The sequence below is a fragment of the Gorilla gorilla genome, chromosome 9 (genome assembly GCF_029281585.2).
Source record: "Gorilla gorilla gorilla isolate KB3781 chromosome 9, NHGRI_mGorGor1-v2.1_pri, whole genome shotgun sequence".
Taxonomy (NCBI): Eukaryota; Metazoa; Chordata; class Mammalia; order Primates; family Hominidae; genus Gorilla; species Gorilla gorilla.
The window spans coordinates 116,408,901-116,427,337 of NC_073233.2; the positions used below are offsets into that span (position 1 = coordinate 116,408,901).

An 18,437-nucleotide genomic window follows, 5' to 3' on the forward strand; every position below is an offset into this window, starting at 1 on the left:
CCACCTCAGCCTCTTGAGTAACTGGGGCTATAGATGTGTGCCACCATGCCTAATTTTTTAATTTTTTGTAGAAATGGGGTTGCTATGTTGCCCAGGCTGGTCTCAAACTCCTGGGTGCAAGCAACCCTTTCACCTTGGCATCCTAAAGTGCTGGGATTACAGGCATGAGCCACCACGCCCAGCCTCCAACTTTCTTGTATTTGAACAAAATTACTCATTTATTTTTAATATACTTAAAAATATCCTCTCTTACTGAATCCTTATAACAAATTTGTGAATTAAGTAGGAATTATCATTCGCATTTTTTCAGATGAGGAAACTGTATCTCATGCAAGTGCCTTACTGAAGTCACAGGAATAATCTATATGGTGGCACTGGCTACTCATACTCATATGATCTGATCCCAAACCCTCTTCTTTCCATTATTTTTTTTTAACCATTATTTCACTAATGTACATATCTTCAGTTAGATGGTAAACTCTCTGAAGAAAGGAAACTTGTCTTAGACATTCCATGCCTTTCATTGTATATGGCATGATACTTTGCACATAGTTATGAATTGATTTATGATATACCAAGGTAGAAAACTAACTATATAAGGCTGTGTGTGGTGGCTCATGCCTGTAATCTCAGCATTTTGGGAGGCCAAGGCGGGCAGATTGCTTGAGCTCCAGAGTTCAAGACCAGCCTGGGCAACATGGTGAAACCCTGTCTCTACCAAAAATACAAAAACTTAGCAGGCTTGATGGCACATGTCTGTGGTCTCAGCTACTTGGGAGGCTGAGGTGGGAGGATTGCTTAAGCCCTGGGGGCAGATGTTGCAGCAAGCAAAGATTGTGCCACTGCACTCCAGCCTGGGTGACAGAGTGAGACTCCATCTCAAAAAATAAAGAAAACTAATTATATAAGATTACTAGTATATATTATTACAGAAATTGAGACGCTGAAGATTTGTAATATTAGGATTCAGAAAAGCACGTTGGAGGCAGGACAGCATAGTGGTTTAGCACATGAGCTCTACATAGGTTCCAATCCTGGCTCTGCCCCTTAATATTTACCTGACTTTGGGATTACTAGTATATATTATTACAGAAATTGAGACACTGAAGATTTGTAATATTAGGATTCAGAAAAGCACGTTGGAGGCAGGACAGTATAGTGGTTAAGCACATGAGCTCTACAAAGGTTCCAATCCTGGCTCTGCCCCTTAATATTTACCTGACTTTGGGATTACTAGTATATATTATTACAGAAATTGAAACACTGAAGATTTGTAATATTAGGATTCAGAAAAGCACGTTGGAGGCAGGACAGTATAGTGGTTAAGCACATGAGCTCTACATAGGTTCCAATCCTGGCTCTGCCCATTAATATTTATATGACTTTGGGCAAGTTATCTAATCTCTTTGTACCTTAGTTTCTTTCTTGGTAAAAGGAAAATAACAGCAACAATAACAATACCCATTGCCTAGGGTTGCTGTAAGAATTAGGTGAATTAATATTAATAGTTGTGATGCATTTAGATAATGTCTAGCACTTAGTAATCCTTACTGTTGTTGCTACTATTCTTTTGTGGTTATAGAGAATTTCCTGGAAGACTCCTGTTGATGCTGGCAGCCAAATGAGGTAGAAAAGTATCCCACAGGATGAGAGGCCAGTTGCCAAATGCTGGCTTTCAGGATCTCAGTTACATGGTACATAAAATAGGCTGAAAAAAATGAGGCCTTTTACACAACTCCAATTCACTCCACTGATACTGTCTGTGATTCTGACCTGACTAGACAAACAAACCTCTGTCATAGAGTAGCCTTAGAGTACTTGAGAACTTCCTAGGGCAGCCAAACCTGTAGAACAGCTGTCAGAGCTGAAGCCTAAACTCACTGATGCTATCAAATGCCTTGGTAAAATCAACAAATTAATTTTTCAAGGTGTTCCTGAATTTGTTCCATGTCTGTTCTCCTGCACAGGTCATATCCACCAATGTAGCTGCAACTTAAAACCACTCATTCATTTCTTCTTTCAATTACTGAGTGTTCAGTTTGTGCCAGGCAGTGGGGATACACAGGCTGATATGGTTTGGCTGCGTCCCCAACCAAATCTCATCTTGAACTGTAGCTCCTATAATTCCCACGTGTTGTGGGAGGGACCCAGTGGGAGATGACTGAATCACGGGGGCAGTTTCCCCCATACTGTTCTCGTGGTAGTGAATAAGTCTCATGAGATCTGATGGTTTTATAAGAGGTTTTCCCTTTAGCTTGGCTCTCATTCTCTCTTGCTTGCCACCATGTAAGATGTGACTTTCACCTTCCGCCATGATTGTGAAGCCTCCCCAGCCACATGGGACTGTGAGTCCGTTAAGCCCCTTTTTCTTTAAATTACCCAGTCTTGGGTATCTCTTTATCAGCAGCATGAAAACAAACTAATACACAGGACCTGCCTGAGGAGCTCACACCAATCTGGACAAAAAGCCCAGTGTAAGAAGTGCCACACTGGAGGTGTGTTCCTAAGGGTACAGAGCTGGCAGTATCACTGGACAGTAGCCAGAGTTTGTTCAGAGATAAGGAGTAGTCAAGTGGCCCAGGCATGCTCCTAAACATCCTGCAATACACATGAGTCCAAAATGTCAATGGTGCTGAGATTGAGAGAAACCCTGGGCTAGATGATCTCTAAGCATTTCTCTAGCTCTAAAATTTCTGTGTTTTCTGAAATTTCTATGTTTCTTTTGCTTCTTTTAAGCTTATGCAAATGTTTAAGTAGCAGCTTCCTTCTTTTTTAAGTGGAAGATCATCTAATAATATAGTACAACTTCCCATAAAACAGTGGAATCTGCTTGTACCATTCCTGCCTGGCTGCCAACCAAGTGATGAGAAGTTCATCACCTCAAATCTTGGGGAGAATCGCTATGGCATCCATGGTCAATTTCCAGCTCTCTGTGGGGTTGAGGGGATAGAACTTCCTTGAATAAGTAAGAGAAATCTACACGTCATGCAGAAGTCTTATTTTAGATATTACTTAAAAAATTTAGAGATAGTGTTTTCATTATTTTTTTCTTTCTCTCTCTCCTTTTTTAAATTTTTCTTTTTCTTTTCTTTTTTTTTTTTTTTTGAGACAGGATATCTCTCTGTTGCCCAGGCTGTAGTACAGTGATGCAATCGTAGCTCACTGCAGCCTCCAACTCCTGGGCTCAAGCGATCCTTCCACCTCAGCTTCCTGATTAGCTGGTACTACAAGTGTGTGCCACCACACCTGTCTAATTAAAAAAAATTTTTTTTTTTGTAGAGACAGGGTCTCACTATGTTGCCCAAGCTGGTCTCAAACTCCTGGCCTCAATCAGTCCTCCCACCTTGGCCTCCCAAAGTGTTGAGATTATAGGCATGAACCACTCTTCCCAGCCTCTCTCTTACTTTCCATAATAGCTATTCATGGGGAACAACAGTCACTGGGTTCCATTTCCCTTATTTGCCCAGCTCTTGCCTTTTAGACTGACATGCTCCAAGCAGTGAAATGGTTTCATGCAAGTGGGAATCAGGACTGTCAAAGTAAGATGTCTATTAATTCCTAGACTGGATTTTCAAATCCCCAAAACTTCAAATTAGCTCCACTTGTTTCAGGCATTTGCCTTTCTTTTTACATTCCTTTTCTGCTTCAGACCCCGTGGCTCTCAAACGGCAGAGGATGATCAGTCTGAATACTTCCCCTAGGAAAACCGAGATTACAGAAGCATCCTGGAGCAGGGCTCTGTCCTCTCAGAGAGCAAAGCTGGATGGGGAGGTCATGCCACTTCAGTCCACTGCTTAGTTAAAGCAGAGTCTCCGCAGGTGGCGAGCAACTGGGGTCCATGTGCAAACAGCACATCAGAGCTGAGGAGCTGCTGGCATTACTGACTTCATGCTGTGGAGTTCCAGAAACCCAGGCTTTCTAATCCTGAGTCTGCTATTTACCAGGGTGACCTTGAGCATGATCTTTAACTCTTTAAACCTCACTTTCTTCATCTTTAAATTGGGGAGAATAATAGTACCTCTTTTATAGAGTTTCTCTGGGGATTAAACGAAATGATCTGTGTCAAGTGCCTGGAGGACAGTAAGTTCTCCATTAGAGTGTAGCAATTTTTAGTGCTGGTGTCATGGTTGGGGCTGAGGCATATATAGGAGAAAAATAGGGCTCAGTGTTATCATCCAGAAAGAAGTAGTGTAAAGAACCTCTGTTTCCAGTCGGGCATGGTGACTCATGCCTGTAATCCCAGCACTTTGGGAAGCTGAGGTGGGAGGATCTCTTGAGGCCAGGAGTTCAAAACCAGCCTGGCCAATATGGTGAAACCCTGTCTCTACTAAAAATATAAAAATTAGCTGGGTGTGGTGGTGCGGGCCTGTAATCCCAGCTAATTGGGAGGTTAAAGCAGGGGAATCGCTTGAACTCTGGAGGCAGAGGTTGCAGTGAGCCAAGATCATACCACTGTACTCCAGCCTGGGTGACGGAGTGAGAAACTGTCTCAAAAAAAAAGAACCTCTGTTTATATGCACTCCTCCTCACCAGAATTTTACCTCATGCTTTTTGCAAAGAGAGAGGGAGGGAGAGAGAGAGAGAGAAAGAAAAAGGGAGGACCCAGTACTAAGGCTTCGATCCACTGATAAATATACTTGCTCTCCTCCTGCCCGCTTTCAAAACCTTCCTAAAGGTCCCTTCCAAAACTCTCCGTTTCTTTTATCTCCAAACCATACGAGTTACACAGGAAGACACAGGAATGTGTAGATCAAAGTTACGACCATGAAAAAGCAGAAACAGAACACTTAAGCTTCTTTATCTTGTCAGCATCCAAACATGGTGACAAATTTAAATTTTAGCCTCTGAGGAAGCATCTCGCTGGGTCAACCCTCATGCGAACTTTTTCCTGCATCTCACCTATGAGAGGCTTCCTCTTTGAGTACAAATGATAACCACACTCAGAAAGGATCTGGTGCAAACCCATCCTGGCTGGCAAACGTGGCTGTGGCTGCCTCTGGCTGCCTCCTCTGCCCAACCCCTCAGGGCTGTACAGGAGCAACACGTGGCAAAATATCAGAGATGCCACTGATGGCATAAGTGGAAACATGATGGCCTCACTCCTTCCTGGCAGAGAATTCCAGTACCAAAGTCAACTGGAAGCCAAATATAATTGGGAAAATTTGAACTCTTAGGGAGAAATCCAAGCTTCTAAAATAAATTTAAAACTGAGCTGAGGGGAATATTACTGAAATAGGTAGCCACCCTGGGATTACATAAATTCTGAATTTCTTAGAGTAACTTGTAGTTATCTGGTTACTTACCACAGCAGCTCCCCTCACAGGCATAGGAGGTCCTGCGTGGCCGTCACATCTGTGGAAATAATTTGAAATGATTTCTTTGAAGAAGAGCCTAACTTTTACCAGGCGGAAAAATCAACAGCACATTTGCCATTAGATTTTGACACCTTGAGAAGATCTATTTCTAATTCACTGTAGAAAGATGTTTCTTCGTTAGTGCATTATTGAAAAAAATTAGAAACTGTTTCCTATGATTACTCAGAATCAATACTTTACATCTTTGTCCCTCAGGTAGCCAAGAAAAAATTACATATTAGTGGATTTGCATTTGAGCACAACATGACACACAAAATATAATAGCTATGTTTGTTGCACTGTTTATTCTGTGTCAGGCCCGATCTTTGTGCGTGTTAATTCATTTAGATACATCACTCTCCTGAGATGGATATTATGGCTATTCCCATTTTACGGATGAGAAGATGGAGGTACAGAGAAGTCAGAATACATAGTTAGTTGCTGAGCTAGGAGTTGGGCAAAGTCTGTCTGGATCTAGAGCCCTCTTTCTTTTCTTTTTTTTTCTTGTTTTTTTGAGATGGAGTTTTGCTCTTTGTCGCCCAGGCTGGAGTGCAGTGGCATAATCTTGGCTCACTGCAACCTCCGCCTCCTGGGTTCAAGCAATTCTCTTGCCTCAGCCTCCCGAGTGGCTGGGATTACAGGCGCCTGCCACCACGCCTGGCTAATTTTTGTATTTTTAGTAGAGATGTGTTTTCATCATGTTGGCCAGGCTGGTCTCGAACTCCTGACCTCAGGTGATCCGCCTGCCTCGGCCTCCTAAAGTGCTGGGATTACAGGTGTGAGCCATGGTGCCTGGCCAGAGCCCTCTTTCTTAACCAGTAGAGCATGCTGACTTTTTTTCCTAATAGGAAACAAATTTTCTGTTTCTTTGCATTTTTATTTTAAAGAGCAATTAAGTAACGACCAGATTTAACAGTACATAATTTAAAGAAAAAAAAAAGAAAAAAACCACTACAACAACAAAGATTGCTTTAGGATGTTGACTTCTATAAAGATGCCTGACTTACTAGGAAACCATTTTGGAAGTGAACAAGTATTCTTTTACTATTTGTGTTGCTTTCTCAAATTCAATGAGAAGGTGACAAATTTAAGACCTAGGCCCAGAATTGAGATAAATTTTAATCTTTTATTTATTTATTTGAGACAGGATCTCACTCTGACACCCAGGCTGGAGTGTAGTGGTGTGATCTCAGTACACTGTGGCCTCGACCTCCTGGGCTCAGGTCATCCTCCTACCTCAGCCTCTCAAAGTGCTGTGATTACAGGCATCAGCCACTGCGTCTGGCATAATCTTTTAAATCTATAGTCTCATGCCAAGGGGTTCTCTGTCTGAATTCATGATTTAATTCACCACACCAGGTGTGGTGGCTCCTGCCTATAATCCCAGCACTTTGGGAGGCCGAGGTGGGTGGATCACTTGAGGCCAGGAGTTCCAGACCAGCCTGACCAACATGGTGAAACCCTGTCTCTACTAAAAATACAAAATTAGCCAGGTGCAGTGGCAGGTGCCTGTAATACTAGCTACAAAGGAGGCTGAGGCAGGAGAATTGCTTGAACCTGGGAGGCGGAGGTTGCAGTGAGCTGAGATCACACCATTGCACTCCAGCCTGGGTGAAAAGAGCAAAACTCTGTCTCAAAAAAAAAAAAAAAAGATTTAATAGACCATAATGACTGAGCGCTCTGTATGAAATCAGGCCCTTTCCTCCACTGACAGAACAGTAATGGGGATCAAGAGCTAAAGAAACTGGGTCTCTAGATCAGATCAATTAAAAGTGGCAAGGCACAGTTGTCCATTCAAACTTCTAGCTGCTTCATGGTTCATAAAAGTTGAACATAAAACCTGGGAGTCCAAATAATTTTATACCCTTAAGATAACCACATGTATTTTATAGTTTAGCTCAGATTTTAGCAGAAATTGAAATGAAAACTATGGATTTTTCCATATAACTCTGAAATACTGGATCTACTAATAATATCTAGGAGTTAAATACTGCTTTTATTTTTATTCTTCTTTTCCATACACATTTATTGAGCCTGTTTTCCTCCTACACTCTACATACTATGTTGAGCTCTTTGGAGGAAACAAATATGACTCAGATAGGGACCCTGTTCTCTGACAGCTTTTAGGAAACAGCAGATATGTAAAGAGCCAAAACCTAAGTCAGGACTTGATAAGGACGATGAAGAGGTATAAGTAAAATGCATAGGAAATGCATAGGGGCCAGCAAGCACTTCCTGGGACAAACAGGGAAGGCAATAGGAAGATGGCAGTGGAAATGGTACAAAAGGCTAAAGAATAGCCTGAGCAAAAGCTTGGAGATGGGGGCACAGCAAGGGAGGCCGGGGACTGGCAAGTAATCCAATATGCCTGGAGCCAGGACTACATGCCAGACTGTGAAGGTTCTTTCCGGAATCCTGCTGGGCTACAGCCCTCATGGTGCATCCCCACAGTCCGACACTCACCAGCTCACCAGGCACCCCTTCTGATTTGGAGTGATGGCAGCAGGAGCAGGTTTCTGAGAATGGCAGGTGTGTGGGAGATGCAGCTAAAGGGCCAGAGGGTGCCTGGAGCACAGCTGGGATGCTACCACCAAGCGTGAGGGCGTGCCGCTAGTGGAAGGACACATACTTGCCTAAGGGTGCCATGGTTGTGTGGCAAGTCCTGTGGACTTGGGTAGAAGAGTATAGGACTCAGCAGTTTTGGGGGCCCAGAGTCTCTGCACCCACTCCCAGGCCTTCCCACAAGTTAATTTATGTTTCTCATGTGAAGAGTTTCCTTAGAGAGTGAATAAAAGCAACAGTGGTATCATGAAAACTATGCTGGTAAAAGGCCCCTGGACTTGGTCATTTCAAGGGATACTAAGTTACCTCATCTTTTGCATTTACCCACAAGTTCTATTGATGCTGTATCTGAGAGATTTCACATATATCCCCACTTCTCCATCTCCAGTCATTCTGCCTGACAGTCAACTTTCACAATTTCTCTTTTGGACTCCTCTCCATCCTTCACATCACCAATAGAAAGATATGTCTAAAATGCAAATTTGATCTTATCAACTTCCTGCCTAAAAATCTTACAATAAGGTATTATCCAAAATCTTAACATGAGGCCAGGCGCAGTGGCTCACGCCTGTAATCCCAGCTGAGGTGGGCAGATCATTTGAGGTCAGGTGTTTGAGACCAGCCTGGCCAATATGGTGAAACTCTGTCTCTACTAAAAATACAAAAAATTAAGAAAATTTTTAAAAATCAAAATCTTAACATGACATAAGGCTTTTCTTTAATCTGGCAAACTTCCCTGGATAATCCAGAACCCTTTAAGTCTCATCTGCTCACATTCCACTCTTCCACAGGTACTCTAGACTTGTCAAATTAATTCCACCTCCATTAAATATTCTCTTATTTCCATACCTTTATAGATACCATTCAGAAATTCTCACTCAATAGAGTAGGATGGGGCTCAAGAATATCCTTTTCTAACTGGAACCCTGGGTGATTTCCCCCCAAGTGTTGGTGGGGCACACTTTACCCACCGAGGAGGACCTCCACCTGGATGGCCACAGGCCATTGAGATCCTACTTGTCCAAAACGGAATCTATGTCCTCCTTCCCTCATAGTCCTTCCTATCCACCTAATCAACAAATCCTGTTGATTCAAACTCAGAAATCCCTCTCAAACCCATCCACATCTCTACATCTCCCTGCCTTTACCCTAGTTAAGACATTTATCATCTTTTGGCTTTTTTGCTGTAATAGCCTCTTAACTATCTTCTGTGTCCAAGTTTTTGTCCCAATCCAATCAATCGTTTATACTTTATTCAGAGTGATCAATATAAACTGAATCACGCTACTTCCCTGCAGTCTTCCATTTGTTCTCAGGAGAAAGTTGAAACTTTTTTCTGCATTCATAAAGCCCTGTATGATCTAGTTCCTACATACTTTCCAGCCTCATAACTCCTAGATCCCTTCTGCCATAGAGAATTTTTTTTTTTTTTTTGAGACAGGGTCTTGCCTAGTTGCCCAGGCTGGAGTAGAGTGGCATGATCATGGCTCACTGCAGCCTCTACTTCCTGGGATCTAGCAATCCTCCTACCTAAGCCTCCTGAGTAGCTAGGACTACTGGTGTGCACCACCACACTGGATGGATATATATATATATATATATATATGTATTTTTTTTGTTGTTTTTTTGTAGAGATGGGGTTTCACCACGTTGGCCAGGCTGGTCTTGAACTCCTGCGCTCAAGTGATCTGCCTGCCTTGACCTCCTAAAGTGTTGGGATTACAGGCGTGAGCCATCATGCTTGATCTGGGATTTTTACTTGTAACCCAATGACACAGGACTGTAATGAAACTATTAATAGATAATGATCAACCTCATCATTTGGCCAGTTTCTCTTGAAGCAAGGCTAGCCAATAAAAACTTTGTATGACAATTTAAGCAAAACGAAACAAAAAACAAAAACAAACAAAGCTTCCTTCACTCAGACCATCCTCTCTGCCGATGAAAGCCCAGCCTGCCGTAGAAAATCAGATAGGCCTCTGAGCCTATGCACATTTTGTTGTTTTGCCTAAAACACTTTTCTACCATCTCTTTGCCTGGATGACTATCTCATACTTGAAGAATCACTAGAAATGTCACTTTCTCCAGGAGCCCTACCTGGACTTTGTCTAGGAGACATACCCCCTGTATGTGCTCCCGCAGCGTATGGAGTTTCCCCATCTTAGCATTGTTCTTGTGTGTTTCTCTACTTCCTTCTTGTTGTCCTCACAAGAGTACAGCCTGGGAATGCAAGGCCTGTTTTGTCCCGCAGTGCTGCACATGGTATTCTTCAGGCAGTTTTGCTGAATAAATTAATGAATGCATTCATTCTTACCTGTACCACATCTGCTCTTCCTCAGATTCTTCATGATCATCTATCTACCTAGTTTCCCCAGTCAGAGTGGAAATTTCATCTCTACTTCTTTCTCTTCCTTACCCACCACACTCATTTGTTAGGTTCTCATAAGTCTACATTCTATTTTTTTTTTGAGATGGAGTCTTGCTCTGTCGTTCAGGCTGGAGTGCAGTGGTGCGATCTCAGCTCACTGCAACCTCTGCCTCCCAGGTTCGAGTGATTCTCCTGCCTCAGCCTCCCAAGTATCAGGGATTACAGGCACCTGCCACCACATCTGGCTAATTTTTCTAATTTTTAGTAGAGACAGGGTTTCACCATGTTGGCCAGACTAGTCTCGAACTCCTGACCTCGTGATCCACCTGCCTCGGCTTCCCAAAGTGCTGGGATTACAGGCGTGAGCCACCTCGCCCGGCCTACATTCTAAATCTTGCACAAATCTGCCCATTTTTTTGTTTTCCTTCTTGCCTCTACCTTAGTTTAGGCCACCATTATCTCAGCAATCTCTACTTGGTCTCCCTGACCCTAATTTTGCCCCCTCAAATCTATTCTTTGCACTACAGCTAGAGGAAAGTTTCTCAGTCTCTACACTGTTGACGTTTCTTTGTTGTGGTGATCTGTTGTGAGCATTGTAGGATGTTTAGCAGCATCCCTGGCCTCTACCCACTGGATCCCAATTGCAACCTCCCCTCTTCAGTTGTGGAAACCAAAAATGTTTTCTTTTTATTGAGATAGGGTCTTGCTCTGTTGCCCAGGCTGGAGTGCAGTGGCACAATCACAGCTCACTGAAGCTTGACCTTCTGGGCTTAAGCAATCCTCCTGCCTCAGCCTCCTAAGTAGCTAGTACTACAAGTGTGTACCACCATGCCTGGCTAATTTTTTAATGTTTTGTAGAGGTGCAGCCTGACTATGTTGACCAGGCTAATTTCAAACTCCTGGCCTCAAGTGAGCCTCCCGCCTCAGCCTCCCAAAGCGTTGAGATTACAGGCGGCCACCACATCTGACCCAAAAATGTTTTCAAACATTGCCAAATGTCCTTTGGGTAACACAATCACCCTTGGTTGAAAACCATTGAGGTACAGTAATCTCTCTAAAATGAAGACCCAATTATGTCACTTCTCTGTTTAAAAATCATCAATGGATGCATGTACACACATGGAAATATGCCAAAAGGTAGTGTTTGTCCAGATGAACTGGCTTTTGGTGATTTTATCTGTCATGTGTATAAAACAAGGAGAAGAGTGGTATTATTTTAAAAGTATTAATGGCTCCCCACTGTCTACAGGAATGAGTCCAGGCTCCTTAGTATGGCATTGCTCATATAAGGCCCCTGTGTTGTGGCCTCTGCCAACCTCTCCTGCCCCATCCCTTAACAGCCCTCACCTTGTACTGGGTCATTGAACCTCAGTGACCTAGATGAATTCCTGCCTTCTCCACTCTCCGCACCTTGGTTTATGTCATTTCTTTTGCTGAGTGCAGCGTCTGGATTCTTAATTGCCTGGCTTAGTCTTATTTGTTTTTCAAAAATTAGCTCTCCTCTTCCAGGAAGGGATCTTGATCCTCTAGTCTGAGTTAAGTGGTTCTACATGTTTTCCTGGCAGGAGCATCATGTGTCACCATAGTACCACCTTCTACTGTAATTGTCACTGTACCCAGCTGTTACCTATGCAGCTAGGCCACATGGCATCCCTGTGTGAATTCTAAAGGGCACTCCTTTCTCAAGACCCCTTCCTGTCATTTGCTGGAAATTGCCATAAGATGTGTACAAATCCATGATGGTCATGATGCAAGTGGCACATCCTAAAGTTCTGTGGCGTGCTGCCTGCCTGACCTATGCAGCAATATGGTGTTCCCTACCAGAATATAAAATCCTCCAGGCAGGGACTTTGCTTTCATTTCACTGTTTTGTTTCCAGTACTTAACATAGGGTCTGATCCAGAGTGGGACAGAAGCTTGATAAATAAATGAAAGGAAAGCTATCACCTGGCTTTTATCCCCCATGCCAAAAATTCTGACAGCCCTTACCAGAGTGGGAGGAAGTTAAGCTGCAGCAGTTCCCAAATTTGAATGAGCACCCAAATATTCTGGAGAATTAAAAATCAATAAGTAAAGCTCCCTGTGCCTTACTTCAAAAGCACCAGGTTGGAGCCTGATTATGTGTCTTCATTTAACAATTGCCGATGAGATTCTAATAATGATCGATCAGACCGGCTGGGAACTATAAGCCACCCAGGATAAAACTTAAAACCACTCCCCTTGTCTTGTTTCTCCCTCTTGCCACCACAATGCTGCCTTTTATCTGTGGACACCATGCCTGGAATCACAGAAGGAGCATTTCCAAAGAAGGAGCTTGCTTTCTCTGACTTCTCCTGCAATCTAGGTGTCTTAGATTCCCGTGTCTTCCAACTCAGACATAGGCACTCAACTAGCAATGAGCAAGAGTACACAGTGGGGCATTTGGAAGGAGGAGGGAGGCAGGTGGAGAGAAGGCGGGTAACAGAGAGAGATCAAGAGACAGAGAGAACAGGAAAAAAAAATGATCTGCCCTTTTAATTTTCCAAAATAGAATTTGACCTTTTTACTTATGTAATCTAGAGGTTGCAGCTGGACTGTCTGAGCTGTGTACGACCTATGGGTCAGGCAAATTTGGACATGCCTGAGAGTAGCTGGGTGGATCCACCAAGGCTCTTTGCATCTGAAGGGCAACTCACATCACTTATTCATAGTAGGGAGGGCATCACTGGAATAACTGGGGGTCTGGAACAAGAAAGGAACAACTATAGATTCTGCTTGGCAGCTGAGAAGACTGCATGTATAAGCTGATGACGTACACCATTGGATGCCCTGTGGAAGGCATTTGTGAGATGACGAAGTTACTGAAATTCTATGTTAGGGGCTGAGCACATGTTACATGCACTAGATACCCTAGAACAAGATCCGTGCAAACATGACTTGCAGGAAGATGTTGAGGGAAAGCTACATGTATATATGTATACTTTTCTTGGATTTATTGGCTAGGAATATATACATTAAAACATGAATGGAAAATATTTTTCTTTTTTCCTGGGGTTGGGATGGAGTCAATCATTTACAAATAGGATTAAAATCATAACGGGACAGTTTGGGAAGTGTATACGTTTGAGAAGAGGAGCAAATCATATTTGAGGCAGAAGTGGTAAATCTTTTTGCTTTTTTTTTTTTTTTGAAACAGGGTTTCACTCTGTCACCCAGGCTAGAGTGCAGTGGCTCACCGTACCCTCCACCTCCCAGGCTCAAGTGATCCTCCTACCTCACCCTCCCAAGTTGCTGGGACTACAGGCTCGCACCACCATGCCCAGATAATTTATCTTTTTGGTAGAGATGGGGTTTCACCATGTTGCTCAAGCTGGTCTCGAAATTCCTGGGCTCAAGTGATCCTTCTGCCTTGCCCTCCCAAAGTGCCGGGATTACAGGCGTGAGCCGTCATGACTGGCCTTTCTTTTTGGATTTTTACAAATTCACCAAGTCGCTGTGTTCCCATGGCTTTTTATCTCTGATGTTAGGAAATCAGAGCTTGAAGATACCATATACTTTTATTGGCTGGGTCTTAAAGGGAACAAGTGAATCTGGTGAAATGATGAAGTCCATGTTCTTCTGGGGAGGGTTACCTATTATCCAGTGCATTTCTCAGTTAGAACCAAAGCTTAAAAGAGAGAAAAAAAGTTTCTGATAAGCACGTTTTAAAGTGCTGATCAGAATTCTTTCGCCTTGTATTGATTCTTTTTCTCTGATTTGCAAAAGATCCTCTAAATTGCTTTACTGATTTGTTTTCCAGAACACTGAGTGTGACAGTCAAGCCCTTGATGGCTTCAGCAAGTAGAAACCTGACTGTTGCCTGCAGAGGATGACTGTGTGTCCCTGGGCCATTAGTCAGTCCCTCCCAGGGTGCTCGTAGGTAAGGAGGAGGTCCTGAATCACAGTCCATTTTGCAGATTGATTTTCTATTTCAGATCAACACTGCCAAAGAAAGTTAGGTTCTACCTGAGATTATAGAGCCCTTCAGAATGTATGACCTGATTTATATCACCTGTCGTAATACAATGCCCCCTTTAATAAACACTTCTTTTCCCACATATAGGATTCATATCCAAATATTTAGGTCACATTCAAATTTAAAAATAAAAACGACATGCTTTTATATTTCATCTTCTGAAACCTCTTAGGAGCAAAACCCAGTGCCTTTAATTATATTCTGCACCAGCAGAATTAATAAATACTTATCAATATCAATAATAATAAGATAAATGTTAAATATTCCCATTTATGTTTTGAAAGTAAAACGTATTTGAAGATGACAAGTTCTGAAAACTGCTAAACACACATAAATATACTTAAATCATGAAATTTATTTTATTTCTGCATGTTGTGTCTATGTTTCAATTCTTCCTGTTAAAAGAGAGCTGCAAATATTTTGATATCTAAGAAGGACATTTGCTAAACAGAATGTTGCAAGAGTTTTAATTTTTTCCAGTTTGGTCTATAACCGAAAAACATGATACCCAGAATGAAGATTATAGATCTATATCTTCTTTGATCCACCTTTGCAATAATTTGCAATATGAGCTTGGAAATAACTTGCCCATAGAATTAACAGGTTCCTCAACTTTTCCCAGTTTATTGATATTAGATGGTTCAGCTATACAACATTCTGCCTTAAAGAAAATCACCTAAGATACAAATGATATCACAAATCCTAGCTATACCACGCAGTGGAAATATTTTTTTTCTCCTTCAAATAAATATTTACTGGGCAAGAAACACTTCTCAATTTTAAATCCCCCAAATGTGAGAATCACTAGTGTCTCAAAAATTTTTACAAAGAAAAACGACTCACCTATTTGAAGAGTATTTCCTTGCTAGTGACTCTGGTAGCTACAGTCACATAAATCTACATTGTGGTCTGCTCTTTCTTTCATCAGACAAAAACAGCCTCGGGTGAAAGCTGGAAGTGAAAAACCCTCCATTCACCCAAGAGGGGAGGACAGTGGTCTGCTAAATCCAGCAGCCTCATCACACAACCCACCAGCTGCTTGCTGCCTCTTGTTTCTCAGCGACAGTGACCTCCAACACCTTTTATTTAGTGCTGCAATACACCGTGTGGTTTGACGGCACACGGAACATATCACGTGCCAAGCCAACACCTTAAGAGGGTGGGAAGCTTTGAAACCAGGAAGACATGCCGAAAATATTTAGCAGTCAGCTCAATTGCACTTAAGCATAGCCTTGCTTGTTTTTCACAAAGTAATCCAACAACATAATGAGTCAAGTGAACTGAGTTGCACAGTTCTAAACTGGGAACCATCTGGAACTAAGTTTCCACTGCTCCTAAAGCTTCTCCTCCCTCACCTTATACATTCTGAGCAAACACATGGGAACAGCCTTCAGTATTTCTAGTAACAGTAATTACATTTCCTCCCTCTGTTTTAGAATTCTATTTTTCTCTAGTCTCTTTATTCATCTCACATTTTCTCTCATCTAGTCTTTATACCCCAACTCTCCTTATGACCAGGACGTGACTAGGACACATACTCTGCAAAGAAGGAGTAGTTTTTATTTAAATATATCTTCCTGGCCAGGGCATAGGCCAGACTCTTGGAGCAGTGGAAAAACTGGCAATCACTGTTTCCCAATATTTAACTCATCACTCACCAAATGCACCACCAATGCACTCTGCAGCTCGTTAGAAGTTGGATTTCAGGTGAGCCACATTTCATGGTTTCCTAAGAACTTTGTCACTATGCAAGCTAAGTCCCATTTCCTTTGTTCTTAATACCAATTGAATTGAAATTCTAAGAACAAACATTAAACATTCTGAACACAAAACAGGCTGCTGGCCTCTGATATCGGATAACAAATGGGCCGTAACATGACCTGAGTTTAACTCACCCTTTCTGTCCCAGTGATGGAAGCTTTGAAGTCTCCTTTCCAGATTTCCTGAATGAGAACAGGGAAGCAAATGACGATCTGAAGCTCATCCGGGAAGAAAAAGGTGTCGGCTTTTTTTGATTAGTTACATTTTTAGATCTTGATGTAGGTAATTCTATCGGATCTAAAAAAAAAAAAATTGTAAAAATTTTGCATCAATTACTTCCAAGTAAATATACTTGAAAGAATGAAGCCTTTGCTCTTGTGTCACTTTCTCCCTCTTATGCAGACTAGAAACAAGGCAGGCAACCTCACATGAAGACCTCAGGGATTAAGGCAGTCAGAGTAACCTCTCTCCTGCGCCTCTGATGGTTCTGCTGCATAGAGAAAACTCAAATTAGTAGGGAATCTTTCCATGTGTACTGTGAATCAGAGCTCCGTAGAGTGTTCCTCCTCTCACCCAAGCTGGGAAATCAGGGACCCCATTCAATTCTCATGTTGCTTAACCATGCTGTCCTTCAGAAGTTTTTATTTCAGTACCTTAAAACCATGGTGATAGATACATACTACATAACTTCTTATACTGAAGAAAATAAAGGAAAAGGAAATTAAGCCATTTAGATTTTTCTTCATTCCTTTCCAAAATCTATCTCTGTGGATATGTATTTGCTACATACATGGTTTATATATGTGTTTGCATGTAACATATACAGGGTGAGCATCCCAAACCCGAAAAACTTGAAATCCAAAATTTCCCCAAAATCCAAAAAAATTTGAGCACCAACATGATGCTTAAAGAAAATGCTCATTGAAGCCTTTCAGATTTGGGATTTTTGGATTTGGGATGCTCAACTTTTCAGCTTATATAATGCAAATATTTCAGGATCTAAAAAGATCTGAAATTGGAAATACTTCTAGTCCCAAACATGTCAGATAACCGATATTCAACCTGTTTATGTATAATATATATGTATAGATAATATATGGGTATTAAAAATTCAAAGGCAACATCAACATACACAAAATCCATAATATTGGCCAGGCCCGGTGGCTCACGCCTGTAATCCCAGTACTTTGGGAGGCTGAGGTGGGCGGCGCATCTCCTGAGATCAAGAGTTCGAGACCAGACTGGCCAACATGGAGAAACCCCGTCTCTACTAAAAATACAAAAAAATTAGCCAGGTGTGGTGGCGCATGCCTGTAATCCCAGCTACTCAGGAGGCTGAGGCAGGAGAATCGCTTGAACCCGGGAAGTAGAGGTTGCAATGACCTGAGATCATGCCACTACACTCCAGCCTGGGTGACAGAGTGAGACTCCATCTCAAAATAAATAAATAAATAAAATTAAACAAAATCCATAATATTATAATGATTTTGGACATGCCGACTTTATAAATATTAGGGGAATTTAGGACAAGGGAAAAGTCATCAGGGTATGTATGGGAGTGATCTAAAAAATCTGAACTGTGAGTCTTTTTACATAGATATGTTTATTATGAGAGTTGCAAGATATTATCAACATAGAAGTTTAGAAGTATTTTTACATGTTTCATGATGTTACTAACGTTAGTAACATGCAAAAATGCAGTCAATGTGACTCTGCGTCAGTAAAAAGATATTTTATTTTAGTATTTTATAGTTTCTAGTGCACTTTGATTATCTTCGCAATAGTCCTGTGAAAGCAAGTTTTAGTATCCTTTTAATCTATATAGAAGGCATTCATGGAGTTTACCAAACTTCCAGAAGTGTGGCAGCTCCTCCACCACCTTCCCTCCCTTCTCCTCTGATCTCTGATTCTCCTTTCCTCCACCCCTCCCCTTTTTCTTCCTCCCCCTGCATCATAGTCATCCCATTTATTTAAGTGCTTACCCTGTTCCAGCTTAATATTTTATTATTATTTTTTTTTGAGGTGCAGTCTTACGCTGTCGCCCAGGCTGGAGTGCAGTGGCATGATCTCAGCTCACTGCAACCTCTGCCTCCCAGGCTCAACTGATCCTCCCGCCTCAGCCTCCAGAGTAGCTGGGGCTACAGGTGGGCACCACTATGTCCAGCTAATCTTTGTATTTTTCTTTAGAGATGAGGTTTCGCCATGTTGCCCAGGCTCGTCTCAAACTCCTGAGCTCAAGTGATCCTCCTGCCTCTGCCTCCCAAAGTGCTGGGATTGCAAGTGTGAGCCACCCCCAACCCCCTGCCCAGCTTAATACATTATAAACATAATTTTACTTAATTCTCATAACCACCTTATGAGGTGTAGGTATCATTGCATTCATTTAAAGATGAGGCAG

General features: G+C 42.1%; 1 protein-coding gene across 2 annotated transcripts in view; it reads right to left on the reverse strand.

Annotated features, from left to right (window-relative positions):
• Positions 1–18,437, reverse strand: part of EXPH5 (exophilin 5) — an 88,568-nt gene that overhangs the window by 17,587 nt on the left and 52,544 nt on the right. For both annotated transcript variants that reach the window (XM_004052080.5, XM_019037708.4), the window contains exons 3-4: positions 16,174–16,336; positions 5,304–5,352 (exon numbers count right to left, since the gene is read on the reverse strand). In XM_004052080.5, the coding sequence (XP_004052128.5) occupies positions 5,304–5,352; positions 16,174–16,336 (212 nt within the window). The remainder of the gene's footprint in view (positions 1–5,303; positions 5,353–16,173; positions 16,337–18,437) is intronic.